At 38.6% G+C, this 14298-nt stretch overlaps 1 protein-coding gene across 2 annotated transcripts in view; it reads right to left on the reverse strand.

The window, feature by feature from the left end:
- Nucleotides 1-4844: 4844 nt before the first annotated feature.
- Nucleotides 4845-14298, reverse strand: part of plxnb2 (plexin B2) — a 398065-nt gene continuing 388611 nt past the window's right edge. For both annotated transcript variants that reach the window (XM_062982295.1, XM_062982296.1), the window contains 4 exons: nt 13714-13778; nt 11560-11635; nt 9759-9833; nt 4845-7454 (listed from right to left, as the gene is read on the reverse strand). In XM_062982295.1, the coding sequence (XP_062838365.1) occupies nt 7350-7454; nt 9759-9833; nt 11560-11635; nt 13714-13778 (321 nt within the window). In that variant the 3' untranslated portion in view covers nt 4845-7349. The remainder of the gene's footprint in view (nt 7455-9758; nt 9834-11559; nt 11636-13713; nt 13779-14298) is intronic.

The following is a 14298-nucleotide window of genomic DNA, read 5'->3' on the forward strand; positions in this document are numbered from 1 at the left end:
AACAGGGGGCCAGTTTACGGTCCCTCAGATCATTGGAGGGCTGGGCTATAGTTTAAAAAAAAACTATGAACGAATTCCTATGTACACTGCACATATCTTATTTTGAAGTAAAAAAACAATACGGGAACAAATACAGCCTTAATGTTAATAATAATAATAATAATAATAATAATAATAATAATAATAATAATAATAGAGGGTTGGAAGGGACCCCTTGGGCCATTTAGTCCAACCCTCTTCTGCCTTTGTTCACCAAAAGTGCAAGCAAAGCACCCCTGACAGATGACCACCCAGCCTCAATGTTTAATAATAATAATAATAATAATAATAATAATAATAATAATAATAATAAAAAAGAGGGTTGGAAGAGACCCCTTGGGCCATTTAGTCCAACTCCCTTCTGCCTTTATGCACCAAAAGCACTAGCAAAGCATTATTAATTATTAATTAAATAATAATTAAAATACCATTATAAACAAGCAAAGCTTTGGAAGGCATGCACTGGGAGAGAGAGGAGGTGGGAAAGGCATGCACCTTCCTCCATGGCAACGGGAAAGGTGCGCCTTTCCTTCCTCCTTCTCACCACACGCGCCTTCCTTGGCAGAGGAGAAGGGAGCCGCTGCTACGGGGGCCGGATAAATGGCTTTGAGGGACTGAATGTGGCCCCTGGGGCGTAGTTTGGGGACCCCTGGTTTACAGTATGACCCCTGCATCCATGGGGCTGCTGCCCACATCTGACAAAATATATCATCTCATGAAATTTTCTAGGTCTTCCAGATGAGTCTATGGCAGGCACGAGCAAACTAAGGCCCGGGGCCCAGATGCAGCCCTCTGGGTGCTTATCTCAGGCTCTCCTAATTTTCACTATCTTCTTGGTGTAAGGCCACGGCGGCCCATAACATGTTTATGCAGAAAAGATGGTGAACGAAGGCAAACAGCAGCTGAGAGCCCTCTGGAGTGCTTTCAGCCACCGCATGTCTCACTCTCCTCCTGGCATAAAGATGGTGTGAGAAGCCCTGTCTTTATGCTGGGAGGATGGCTTGAGGAAGGCATAAAGCGTTTGAGAGCCCTCCAGAGTGCTCTCGGACATCACCAGTCTCGCCCTCCTTTTGGCATTATGCCAGGAGGACAGCCTCAAGACTGAGGGATGGGGAGGAGGATCGGGGCAGTCGCTGCATGTCTCATTTTCCTCCTGGCATAAGGATGGAGTAAGCAGCCCCGTTCTTATGCCAGGAGGACAACCTGAGGATGACCCACTCCCTTCCTGGTCCTGCCCTCTCCCAGCCCTCCCCCTCCTGGGACCATCCCACCCACTGTGTGCCTGGCTTTCCTCTTTCCCGGCCCTGCTCTCCTGGCCGGGCCCACAATGCCAGCCCCCCCCCCCCCCCAAAAAAAATTGCCCATGCCTGATCTATGGCATGCTTCTGCTGGATGTTATCAGAGAGTTGTCCTGGATGATTTTACAGGAATCTGCAAGATCTCTAAGAATTTGCTAGGTTATTCAGAATGATTCTATGAAAATTTCCAGGGGAAATCATTCATTTTGATAGGGTTTGCTATTATCCACAGTAAGTTCAGGAAGGTATCCCTATGGATACGGGGGGTGTACTGTATATGATAAGACCTCCCTCCAATGTAGGTTTCAATGAGAATGGCATCATAGGATGAAGTATAATACAGGTTAAGTATCCTGTATATGAAATGCTCAAGATCAACACTGTTTCAGATTTTTTCAGATTTTGTAATACAGTAGAGTTTCACTTATCCAACACTCGCTTATCTAACATTCTGGATTATCCAACACATTTTTGTAGTCAATGTTTTCAATACATCATGATATTTTGGTGCTAAATTCGTAACTACAGTAATTACTACATAGCATTACTGCATATTGTTGTTAAATTTGTTGTTAAATATGATGTTTTGGTGTTTAATTTGTAAAACCATAACTTAATTTGATGTGTAATAGGCTTTTCCTTAATCCCTCCTTATTATCCAACATATTCGCTTATCCAACATTCTGCCGGCCCGTTTATGTTGGATAAGTGAGACTCTACTGTACTTGAATTTGCATCGCTTGGAAGTCATTTATGTTTCATATACAACATATACACATATCCCATCTGTAGTTTCCCATCCCAGCCCTAGCATAAGTATTATCTGGATTGGGATTTTAGCATGAAAGGGACTTTGATCCCTCTGCTATAAGCCTGATCTGAATAAAGGGCACACTGGCAAATTTTATTGTAAAATTGAGAATGATTAGCTTAAATACAATTGTCATGGAATATAAATTAAAGTTGAAGACCTCTCATCCTGATTGTGCTAACAGTGGAAGGGAAGGTACTTCACAGTATGAAGGAAAATGAACAAAAAAGCCCCAATTTAGCACCTTGCTTTTTTCCCCAAGGTAATGACCATAATCTGTTAGTCTCAGCTAGATCTGACCAACTGAATGATGGGAAATAGATAAATGTTGACATACCATGTTTCCAGTCAATTGGGCACTCTAGTTGGCCTTGTGATTTAATGTTGGTCAGTTGGTCCACTTATAATTAGTTGAGCATTTAGCAATGCAGTAGACCCTCCAGATCTGCGGGTATGACTTTTGCAGAGTTGCTTATTTGCAGATTTGATTAAAATGCTCTCTTTATGATTCTCTAGGTCCTACAGTGCACTTCTGCTATTAACTTCCAACAGAAGTTGACTGTTGAATTGAGCCGGAGGACTTACAGATTCCTAGATAGGGGTTCTCTCTGGTTATAAAAATCACTTTTCTGCCATCTCCCTGACAATGTGAAGGATGCTTATCTGTAGGCAAAGCAAGGGAGCAAGAAGAAAAAAAATTAGTTCTACATATGAATTTTTTTCAGTGTTTCTCTCTCTGCAATACTAGAAATTTGGGGACTAGAGGAACGCTGTACAAATATCCGTACTTTTTTTTTTTATAAAATAAAGGCAAAACAATTGCCCCCGAAAATAAAAATTGCCTGTTTTTCCACCAGGAGGCTTCACACATATTCTTTGCTTTAGGAGGTTAAGATTTTTTTACAGCAGGTGGTGATGGATTATAAAGGTGCAAATTGGAGCAGAATAGCACATCAGGAAATGGACAAGGACACTGGACAAAACCTATCACAGTTATGTTCCAAAGAACAACCCTAAAGTAGCTTTAACAATTGGCAGTGCCACACAAATTTAAGTGCAGATGCAACAAACTTAAGAGTTTTAATTTTTTTTTAATCAACTATTGGCTTTCAGGCCATGTAACCAGCAAGTGTGATCTCACATTGAATAGGGCCAGACCACAGGAGAGAAAAAATTAAGCATATCAAAGGAACACTTTTCTCCTCGTTTATGCTTCCTTCTTGTTACACACTGGATTAAGGGGAGAAAAAAGTGGGGGGATCATTTCTCTCAACATTCAATTTTGAGGAGAATTAAATTAGCCCAAAACATTGTTCAGAATTAGAGGAGCGAAAAGGGGATTTCAGAAGCACAGTGTGTGGCTTGGAGGTATTTCCCCCCTCAAAACCCAGCTATAGAAAGCTTTAAAAAAGAGAGCTATTATTGTACTCTGCCCAACCAATGAATCGGTTTTCCCTGTCTTCTGATAAGTACTTCTGAGACTTTCTGATTCAAAAAGCAATTTATCCCACAGATTGTACAGAAAGATGTTAGTTGAGACATTTAATGCACCACTGGGCTTTTCCCTTTAAGATTAGCCATTTGGGTAGTCAGCTTGGCTTATGGGTACGCAACACAATCGACACACATTTCTTTCATTTGGAAAAGTTCATTTCTCATTCAAGATCATAGCACAGTTCGAAATTAACATATTTCTAATTTCAGAGCATGGCAGGTACCTATTGTTTTTATTTTAAAAAATCGTTGATTGTCATATACCACTGTAAGGATAGGTTAAGAAAAATGAAAAAAATAAGGCAAGTTATTCATTTCTGATTCCTTTTTATATTAGTAATTGAAAGATATATCTACAGTGTTCCCTCACTTATCGCGGGGGTTACGTTCCAGGACCACCCGCAATAAGTGAAAATCCACGAAGTAGGGACGCTATATTTATTTTAATATTTATACATTATTTTAGTAGTTATACACTATTTTAAGTCTTTATCAACCGTGTGTTGATAAATTGCCTCCCTCTCCTCCCGTTGCCGCTTGGGCTCCCTTTCTCTCCCTTTGGCTTCTCCTTCCTCCCTTCCTTAGGCTGCAAATTGTAATTTTTTAATTACTTATAATAGTCTTTTAGAGTTTATTGAAAAAACTGTGAAACAGCGAATCGTGAAAAGTGAACCGCAAAGTAGCGAGGGAACTATCTATCTATCTATCTATCTATAATCAAACAATGCCAAATAAATACAGTGTGAACTTTATAATGGTGTCTGCTTTAGCTTTTAGTTTCTGCATCATCTGGATTGAGCTCCTACCCTCCATCCCCATGAGCTCACTTAACAGGGGCTCTATGGGATTCCTTCCACTGCAAGAAGAGCAAAGTCAAACTTTATCACACAAGCAAGATTAACCAGCTAATTCTGCATAAAGATTCTAACACCAGCTCAACACTCAATTTTACTCACCTCCATAATCGTAATTCTGCCCCACCATCTGTAACCCGAAAGAAAGAGAGCCTGGAATATGCTGCGAGAAGTAAAGACAAGCACTTTGCGATGTAATAGGGAATTTTGTGAAGCGTCAGACTGCGTCCTAATGCAAAATGATCCGTACGGGAAAGCTTGCTGAATACTCAACCATGCACAATTCTCAGAGGTCCACTCAATTCCGTTCTGAAGCAACTGAAGAATATATGAAGACAACACGAAGTATCACACTTTGTGGAAAAAAATTGTATTTGATTTACAATTAACAGGATTTACAAACAATGACAAAATAAAACCGATCAGCAGTTTTGGATATCTTTGTTGATCAGACAGAAGGCAAGTACAGAAGCTGAGTTTGACACAGAATTCTTAGGTAAACTGCTCCCAACAATTTGTGGTCACTTACATTCCAGGGGTGTGGAGATGCATATGCAGATGGAAGCATAAAGGTATTATGAAAGGAAAACCATGAAAAGCGACACCCTGTTTCTCTCCCCCTTTCTTCTATGGGAACTCATAATTTCCACTGTAAGCAATTAATTTTTTCCATCAGTTACACCGCTAATGACTCACTCCATAGAAATGAAGAAGGGATTACTTATACATTTGAGGATGAGACATCAGGACAAACGTTTAGATTAAACTCAGGGAGAGGTAGCAAACGAAGCTCTGTTACTGTGTTAAGAGCCAAGCAAGTTTAAGGTGTCACAGGACAGGAATACAACAGCAATAGCAAAAAGAAATGGGTTTCAATGGCAGTGCTACAGGAAAAATGCTACCGAGCTGCCAAAGAACTATGGTGAACGCAACAGGGATTGCTCTTTTCTTGTGCAACATAGCAATATAAGATAACGTACCAAGCTTTATCAATTTTCCTGGAAGCTGACTAATATTGTAAACACACATTACATCTTCGACACATTACTTAATTTCCACAGAAAAGTTAATGATGCTTACTCCATCCATTGCAGCATTCCAAGGCTCAAGTGGTGTTTTACGTTAGAAGGGGCATGGGATTTTCTTACAATGAGTATTTTACATTATGGATACAGGTTTTTGTTTGTTTATCTTATTTTTTTTTTCAAAAAAACCCCTCTGTTTATTTCCCTAGTGTAGTGGAAAGATTCATAAAAAAAATCCTATGAGCCATTCCAACAAAAAGATACACATACTCGAATCATGTCAAACAGCACATTATTGGCAAGAAGCTAATTACAAGCATTCTGCTGGTCAATTTCTCTCACAAAGTCATCAAACCACACATAAATATTTTTTGATACGATTCTCTTTACAAAACCATCCAGATCCACATAATTAGTACAAGTAAGGCACATTAGCATATGTAATAAAACAATTTAAAAAAAGTAAAGAAAAAGAAAGGAAGGCCAATTTGATTTTTCTCACTTTCAAATTAGATTTCACCACTAGTATTATTCACCAGGGATCAGAAATGGTCTTCTCTTTAGAGCAATGGTTCTTAACCTGTGGGTCCCCAGATGTTTTGGCCTACAACTCCCAGAAATCCCACCCAGTTTACCAGCTGTTAGGATTTCTGGGAGTTGAAGGCCAAAACATCTGGGCACCCACAGATCGAGAACCATTGCTTTAGAGGTACACCAGATCCGGGCATTTCTGGTTCTTGGATAACAGACCTTTGCTATCATTCTCTCACGATTACTAAAGCAGCTCTGCCTATCTATCCCATGGTGCTTTTATATAGCCAAAACTGACCTTGCTTTGGCTGGATACAGACCCTCTGTAGGGCACTTAGCCCCTCAATATATGTTATAACCTTTGTGGCAACAAGAGTGCCATGGGTAGGCATGAACAATCCCTTCTCTGAAATGAGGAAAGAGAAGTTTGTCCATTCTCAGTTGCCTTATATCCGTGGCACATTGGACCAGCTTTGGTTATCCAGAGATACCTGATCTTACTGGAACAAAACACTGAAGACCTTAAGTGCCTTCCATGTTCCCAGTGCTGGGACTCTATTCTTGAAGCACATTCATGTGGTTGTTAAAAGGTATATATTCTCAGGAAATATGCATCTTTCTAGAAGAAGGCTCAGGCCACCTTGACTAATCTACAGCACTCTCTGCTTTGCTTGAGAGCAGCAGATACAACCAGTGTTTTAGCACTTCATGTTTATAAACCTCACTTTGAGTGTGTAAAAGATGCATGGTACCAACATCCACTGCAATGTCTTAAACAGGAAAGTCATAGCAGGTGTGTCTTTTATTCTACTCATTATGAGCAAAATATGGACGACGGGAACGTTCAAAAGAGTAGAAAATCTATTTCCAATTATTAAAATTAAAACGGGGGTATTGCATTATTTTTTTCCCAATATGCTATCACTTTTCTAGTACAAATATTGCTTAAAATATAAAGGATGCTATAGGTAGTGAATTTACTAGCATAATGACGTCTAAAAATGCTGATGTTTCAAGATTGTACTATTTGATTAAATGAGATATAACTTTACCCACCCCACCCTTGTGGGCGTCCCTCATTTCCCACTGGAAATTTACACACGACACAAAGTTTTAATTAGAAGCATAATTTACAGTAAAAACTCTTTACATTACAACTTTGCTATATAAAAAAAGAAATCCTTTGTGTTTCATTTAAAGTTGTAATTACACATTAAAAAATAGAACACTATTTCCATATTAGGAAGAATGAATTTACACATCTTCAGAGCAGACTTCTTTATTGCAGCTTTCAAGATCAAAGGTCCGTCACTTTATTCTCTAAAGCAGCTGCTATCTGTTGTAATCGAAACGCAAGCTGCATTTTCTGTGCAGCTGGGTCCTCTTCTAGTGCATTTATGATCTGGCAGGAAACAAAGAAGAGCAAAGATTCAGAATGAAATGAAGAAATTGCACTTCAGTTGTTGCTTTCATGGTCTCAACCTAATCCTAAACAAATTCACATGGAGGGGAGGGCTAAAAAGCAGCTCATTTCCACACAATATAATATTACTCCCATTACAATATAAGATCTCTATTTACCATCACAGTCACAAGAAAGCATGTTTAGCTAAAAATGTCAGCAATAATGGTCAGGCTCAGAGACCTATACAAGCTTAGGATGACTTTAATATTTGAAACGAGGGAAATATTGCAAATGCCTTGAATTCTTCTCTTGTTGGATTACAATTTCAGTATCCTAACTACATTAGTAGTAATTGGCTGAAATGAAGTATTGTTCTTAGAACAGAAAACAGGTGTCAAAGAAAGGATCACAGGAAGCTTACAATTCAAGTTAAATCTGCAGCGTCTTCTATGGTTAATGCATCTTCCTACCCATCTATGAATGATTCTACTTTTTAAAATGTCTAATTATTCAATCCAGTGGTGCTACATTATTCCACTGTGACTAGACTAAATAGGAGGGAGAATTAAAATGGTTGCACACACAGGCAAAAGGCACACATTTCCTGAGTTGAAATGGCCTTCAACTGCAAATAATCTTTTTGCCAGAAGGGTCTTAGTTGTGGTAGGCTTGTCTCTCCCCAATACATTTTCTGTTAACACATCCTACTGCGTATAATCATGATAGCTAAAGGTAAAGGTCTTCCTCTGACATTGAGTCTAGTTGTTTCCGACTTTGGGGGTTGGTGCTTATCTCCATTTCTAAGCCAAAAATCCAGCATTGTCCGTAGACACCTCCAAGGTCATGTGGACGGCATGACTGCGTGGAGCACCGTTACCTTCCTGCCGGAGTGGTACCTATTGATCTACTCACATTTGCATGTTTTCGAACTGCTAGGTTGGTAGAAGCTGGAGCTAACAGCAGGAGGTTACTCGGCTCCCCAGATTCAAACCACCGACCTTTTGGTCAGCAAGTTCTGCAGCTAAGAGGTTAAACCCACTGCACCACTGGGGGCTCCAACAATCATGATAAATCTCTCCAAAAACCCAACTGATCACTGATTATGGCATACAGTCTCATTAAGACTGGTTTGAAGCTAGCCTTTTTCCTAATTTTGGGGAAACACTTTGGTTGACACCTGAGTTAAACTGTAGCTTGTCTGTCTGTAATAGTCATGGTTCAAGGATGAACAGCACACCGATCTGAATTACTTCTGAATCACTATTGAATACAACCACTGCTAGATATAAATTGAAAGTTGTGGGATAACTGCACCACTTTCCATTGTTTCAGGTTGGCTATACACAACTTTTGATTATTCCACAGAAAAAGTTTACATTTGGCTGAACTGTACATGTGCACATTGATGCATGTGTGATACCATGTCATGCAGGATCTGTTTGTGTGTCTGCCTATGTGCCTCTCTATCACTGTTTAAATTTACTCTGCAAGCTGGCTAAAGAAAAAGCTACACTGCATGGAAAGCAACCCATCTTATTTCATTTGACATGCTCAAGTATTACAGTTGACCAGCTGCCTTGTTTTTAATCTGATTTTTTTTAAAAAAAATATTTTTCTTATATTTTATTCCTCTGTAATACCCCTTGTATTATCTTGATTACTACTTTTAGTTTTATCCATCTCTAAATTATGTAAGCCACACTGACAGTCTGTCAGAGAAACATGGCATTTTTATACCATATTTTAATAAACACATCATAACATGGCAAATAGCAAATTTCTCAGTAAAAACCCAAACCTAAACAGTACATTCTTTACAATTTTGCATTTGATTCTGTACTCTGGAAAAAGTGCTTGTAGTTGTGGAATGGCTATGGCTCTGCCAACACAATATCCTCTTTAGATGATAATTCACATTATTTATTTCCTTATTTTCAGTAGGATAACACTTTTCTACATTTATCCCCCTCTTGGTTCTCTGTTGAGGAGCCGCCAAGGTCAATACAACACAAGTCATCAATCTTAACAATTCTCCATCCCCTTCCCAAGTTACTATGAATAATGAATACGCATCCCTGAGGCCTCCTATGCTGATTATGTGCATCGTTGCATTTGTCTGAATATATTTTGAAATTTTAACTCCCCCCCCCCCCCCGCCAGTATATCGGAAAGACAGTCCTTCTATAAGAATCAAAGAGCAGGTAAATCACATGCTTGACATCTGCCAGTTTTGTTGAACCTTCTCCTTCCTGGTGACCTTTTTATAGCCTAATAAAAGTTATTCCAATGGTGGAAACTTACCGCATCATAGTACTTGTTAGTATACTGGTAGAGCTGGTGTAAAGCCACAAGGGTGTTTAATGAGTCTGTGTGCGCCTATTAAATTAAACAAGAAGAAAAATAATGTGTCAGGGCACAAAAATTGCTGTATAAGAACTTTAATGAAATATATATAGGTGCCCCAGACATGATGCAAATCCCTTTTCCATATCCCTGCTTTAGTTCTTAAATCTTTTATTAGCTGTCTGGCTCAGCAAGGAAGTGAAACCGACAAATTTCAGAACTCTCTGGCCTAGGTTTCCTGCTGGATCACTTACAGCCACCACACTGCTTTCTCCATCAACAAAAATAGAATATATGTATCCAAAGCACAGTGAAATCATAGCTTATATCCAGAAAGTCTACAGACCATATGGGCAAAGTCTCCAAAAAGCACAAATAACATTTCATTAAGAACTAATGGCATCTCAGCTGGATCAGACCAAATGTTCATCCAGTCTTGTGTGCCATATGCCACAGTGGCTCAATGCCATACTGGAAGTCCAGGAACCCTTTACTGAACGTTACTGTTTGTTACAGTAAATTCGTGAAAAATCAGACAATGTGATTTTCTGGATGTGTTTCCTCATGTTGTCTCTCATAGTTGAGGTCTACCTATGATGTCAATTACAGACCTCTTTCATCTTTTTAAGTGGGAGAACTTGTACAATTGGTATCTGATTAAATACTCCCCCCCCCCCACTGTATGTATGCAACATGGTTACCAAAGCATGTTATTTTGGTATGCCTTCATGTCATTTCCAACTTCTGGTGACCCTGAGAGTGTGTAACTTGCCCAATGTCATCCAGTTGGCTTTCATGGCTGAGCGGAGACATAATCCAATGCCCAAACCAATGATAGCCTTATTCCTCCACAAGCAATGACAATAACAGAAGGGGCAGATTTGTGGACTGATTGTTTTATTCTTCCACAAAGCTACCTCTTTTTGTTGTCATGTGCCTTCAAAGTTGACTTCCAGAAATCCTATCATAGGACTTTCTTGGCAAGATACCTTTAGAGGAGGTATGCCATTGCCCTTCTCTTAGGCTGCGAGTTTGACTTGCCCAAGGTTCATCCCATGGATTTTCATGTTTGCATGAGAATGTAAAACTCCAGTTTCTCAGAATGCTAGCCCAAAACTCAAAACCACTACATTGCCCCTGCTAATACTAAAAGCAGCCACAAAAGAGTTGAGATTTAAATTAGTTCTGCCTGATTTGCACACTTCTGCAATCTTTTACATTTGTTGTTTGAACTTTGAAAACAATAATAATGCAGGGAAGTAAACAAATGATACAGAAGATCCTTATTTTTGTTTGTGCTGGATTTAAATTATCCTTCAGAATGCAGCCCATACAATTCACTAAATAAAGCCATTTAGAAACTGTTCATGATTCCACACACCCCTTTGAGCCTAAAACACCATACAAATGTTATTGTTTTCTTTATATGTCATTGTATGTATCTAATCTATTAGGAATTCCATACTCTTGGAAACAAAGAAGTGAATAGCAGCAATCAAAGCGTGTATATTGTGCATAAACAAATTGTAGAGTCACTTTCGGGGAAAGGTCCTTAAAGAGATGTTTGAATGTCTTTGAAATCAGTATTTCACAAACAACAAAACTGAGTATAATTATATGGAAAAGATATTTCAGGGATTCAACGTTACAGGTGCAACTTATAATTAGACATAAACAGACAATGAGTAATGCGATAAAAACAAATGGAGAAAAAACAAAATGCAAGCTGTTGGGGGAAGAATTACATTATAATACTCACCCTAGAGATCTCTGCTAAATGTGTATTCATGTCCTGGTCACTCACTTGTACCATTTGGCGAATACCTTTGTAATAACTGGAAACAATAATAACTTTAGCTGATGCAATGTGCTTTAAAAATACATTTATGCTTTGCAATGATTTTATGACTACAGCTTTCAGGTTATTTGGATGATTTCAACAGAAATATCTGTACAAAGTTGATTAAATGTGTATAAAGCCTGGGACTTTGCTATAGGCTGGGTTTCTCACATTCACAGGAGATAAAAATGATCAGTTAAATACATATTTTGAGTGATTATATTTTTTAAAGTGTACACTGGTGAGGAAATGGCAGACACTTCTGAGTAAAGAAACTAGAACCAGACAGATCCATGTTCCCCTAACATGTTCCTGTAGTGTTGCATCCCATCAATCATTCTTTGCAGCACTAGATGGAGGCTTTTGTTTCTTCTTTGGTTAAACATGTAATGGGTTTCATCCATCAAGCACAGCTACCACAAAACACCATTTATTTCAACTGGCTACGCATGGCAGCAAGGGAAACATATATTGCAGTGGAGTAGTAAAGCTTGATGTGGAATCTCTCCCTAAGCATCTGAACAGATGAGTTTATGCCTCAAAGTTTCTCTTTCGTAATTCCTACAATGCTGCATTCCAATTTATATGACTCAGTAACAAGAGCTTGGAGAAATTGCTTTGCTGAACTACAACTTACACCTTTTCCCCTGGTACGGAAGAATGAGCCAGACATATACAAGGCAATAATGTTTAAAGCTCTTGCTTTTGGGGTTGCTTAAATCTGCTATGAGTGTGTTTAGCCTATCTTTGTTTGATTTCAAATGCCCTATATTTTAAAATAATTGTATGGTGCACAGTAATTTGTAATTTTAATGTTTTTGTTTTGCTGCTAATGGACTTGTGGAATATTTTTCGTTTTATATAGAACATTATATGTTACATCATTACATATAAAGGTAAAGGTTTTCCCCTGACATTAAGTCCAGTCGTGCCTGACTCTTGGGGTTGGTGCCGAAGAGCCGGTGTTGTCCATAGACTCCTCCAAGGCTGGCAAGACTGCATGGAGCACCGTTACCTTACTGCTGAAGTGGTAACTATTGATCTACTCACATTTGCATGTTTTCGAACTGCTAGGTTGGCAGAAACTGGGGCTAACAGTGGGCGCTCACTCCACTACTCGGATTTGAACCTTTCGGTCCGCAAGTTCAGCAGCTCAGCACTTCAACATGATGCGCCACCGGGGGCTCCCTACATCATTATATATGATGTGAAATTATATATAATGTGTGGTGTTGCATACAGATGTGACTAAACAAAAATGAAATACTTAAAAAGAAAAAATCTTAATGATCTACTGAGCTGACATATGATCAGAGTTATTTGCTTGCTGATTGTTACTGTGGCACAACTGATGCAAATTTTGACAATTTTATCATTGATTTACTATTGATCCATCATGTAACAGATACCCAAGTACCTTCTTTTCTCTTACCCATTCTTAGGGGAAAAACAGATATAAATTTCACATAAACTGTGATAGAAATATTGTTTCCACCCCAGAAAACAAAGGGAGTGAATGCATTACTCAAACTGCTTCAGCAGCCTTTGGAAATGTTATATTTGTGTATTTGTATGTATAATGTGACATTGAATGTTACCATAATCTGTAAGTTGCTCTGAGCCCCCTTCGGGTCTCTTCCAACTCTACTATTCTATGATTCTATGATTCGGGGTATAAATATAGTAAATTAATAAATAGAATAGAATAGAATAGAACAATATTCCTATTAGGGTGCATTTATACAATAGAATTAACTTTAACTGCCATGGGATAGCAGAAAAAGCTAAAGATCTGGTAAGACTAGAACTCCTGTAACTCCATATCACAAAGTGCTGTCAAAATGCATTCATTCTACGGTGTAGATGCAGTATTATAAATGTCAGGCCAGCATACATTTTGGGAAAATATTTCTCATCCAACTCCATTGTTTATTTCTGGTTTGCCAAATAAAATTACAGCATTTTATTAAACTGCCTTGACCGATGTAAATGTAATCTAGTAAAATGTAATAAATGTAATAATGTGAGAAAGCATCTGCAGACCAAAAAAAATGAACTTATTTATTTACTTACTCTTCTACCATCTTCTTATATGTAGAGATCTCTTTTGCATAAAGTAACTTGTTGCTTGGAGAGTCCTGAGAGAGAACAAATACACAAAGCTCAATTATTTGTGCATACAATTTTAGTTGACATGTTCCAGGTATATGTTGCTGGAGGAAAGATGGCTTCAGATGAAGCCTATGCTACTATAATGTTAGGGAAGCATACTGTCGTGATATCTGTATTACAAACACAAGTGGAGTGAATATGCTATTCAAAGAAACAAATGGAGTGAATATGTTAAACCACTTCTGCACACTTTTGAATCCCCCAAAAGTTGAGAGATTCTGGGTTTTGCAGTCTACTGGCTGTGAAGAGATTTGGGTCGCACAATGCACTAAGGCAAAAAACTTATGGCATGTAAAGGATCAGACTTCTCTATATGTAACAGCAGAGTAAACGAAACCTATATTATGCCTCTTTTTTAAAAGAAAAAGCCAGTCTCTCTCCACCACCACCATAATCATCATTATCAATTCTACCCTGCCTTTCCTTCCCTCGGGACTTATAAAAATAGAGAGCGACCTCTCTCTTTTATTAGCTTAAGTTTGTGCC

This window comes from Anolis carolinensis, chromosome 5, assembly GCF_035594765.1.
Source record: "Anolis carolinensis isolate JA03-04 chromosome 5, rAnoCar3.1.pri, whole genome shotgun sequence".
Lineage (NCBI taxonomy): Eukaryota > Metazoa > Chordata > Lepidosauria > Squamata > Dactyloidae > Anolis > Anolis carolinensis.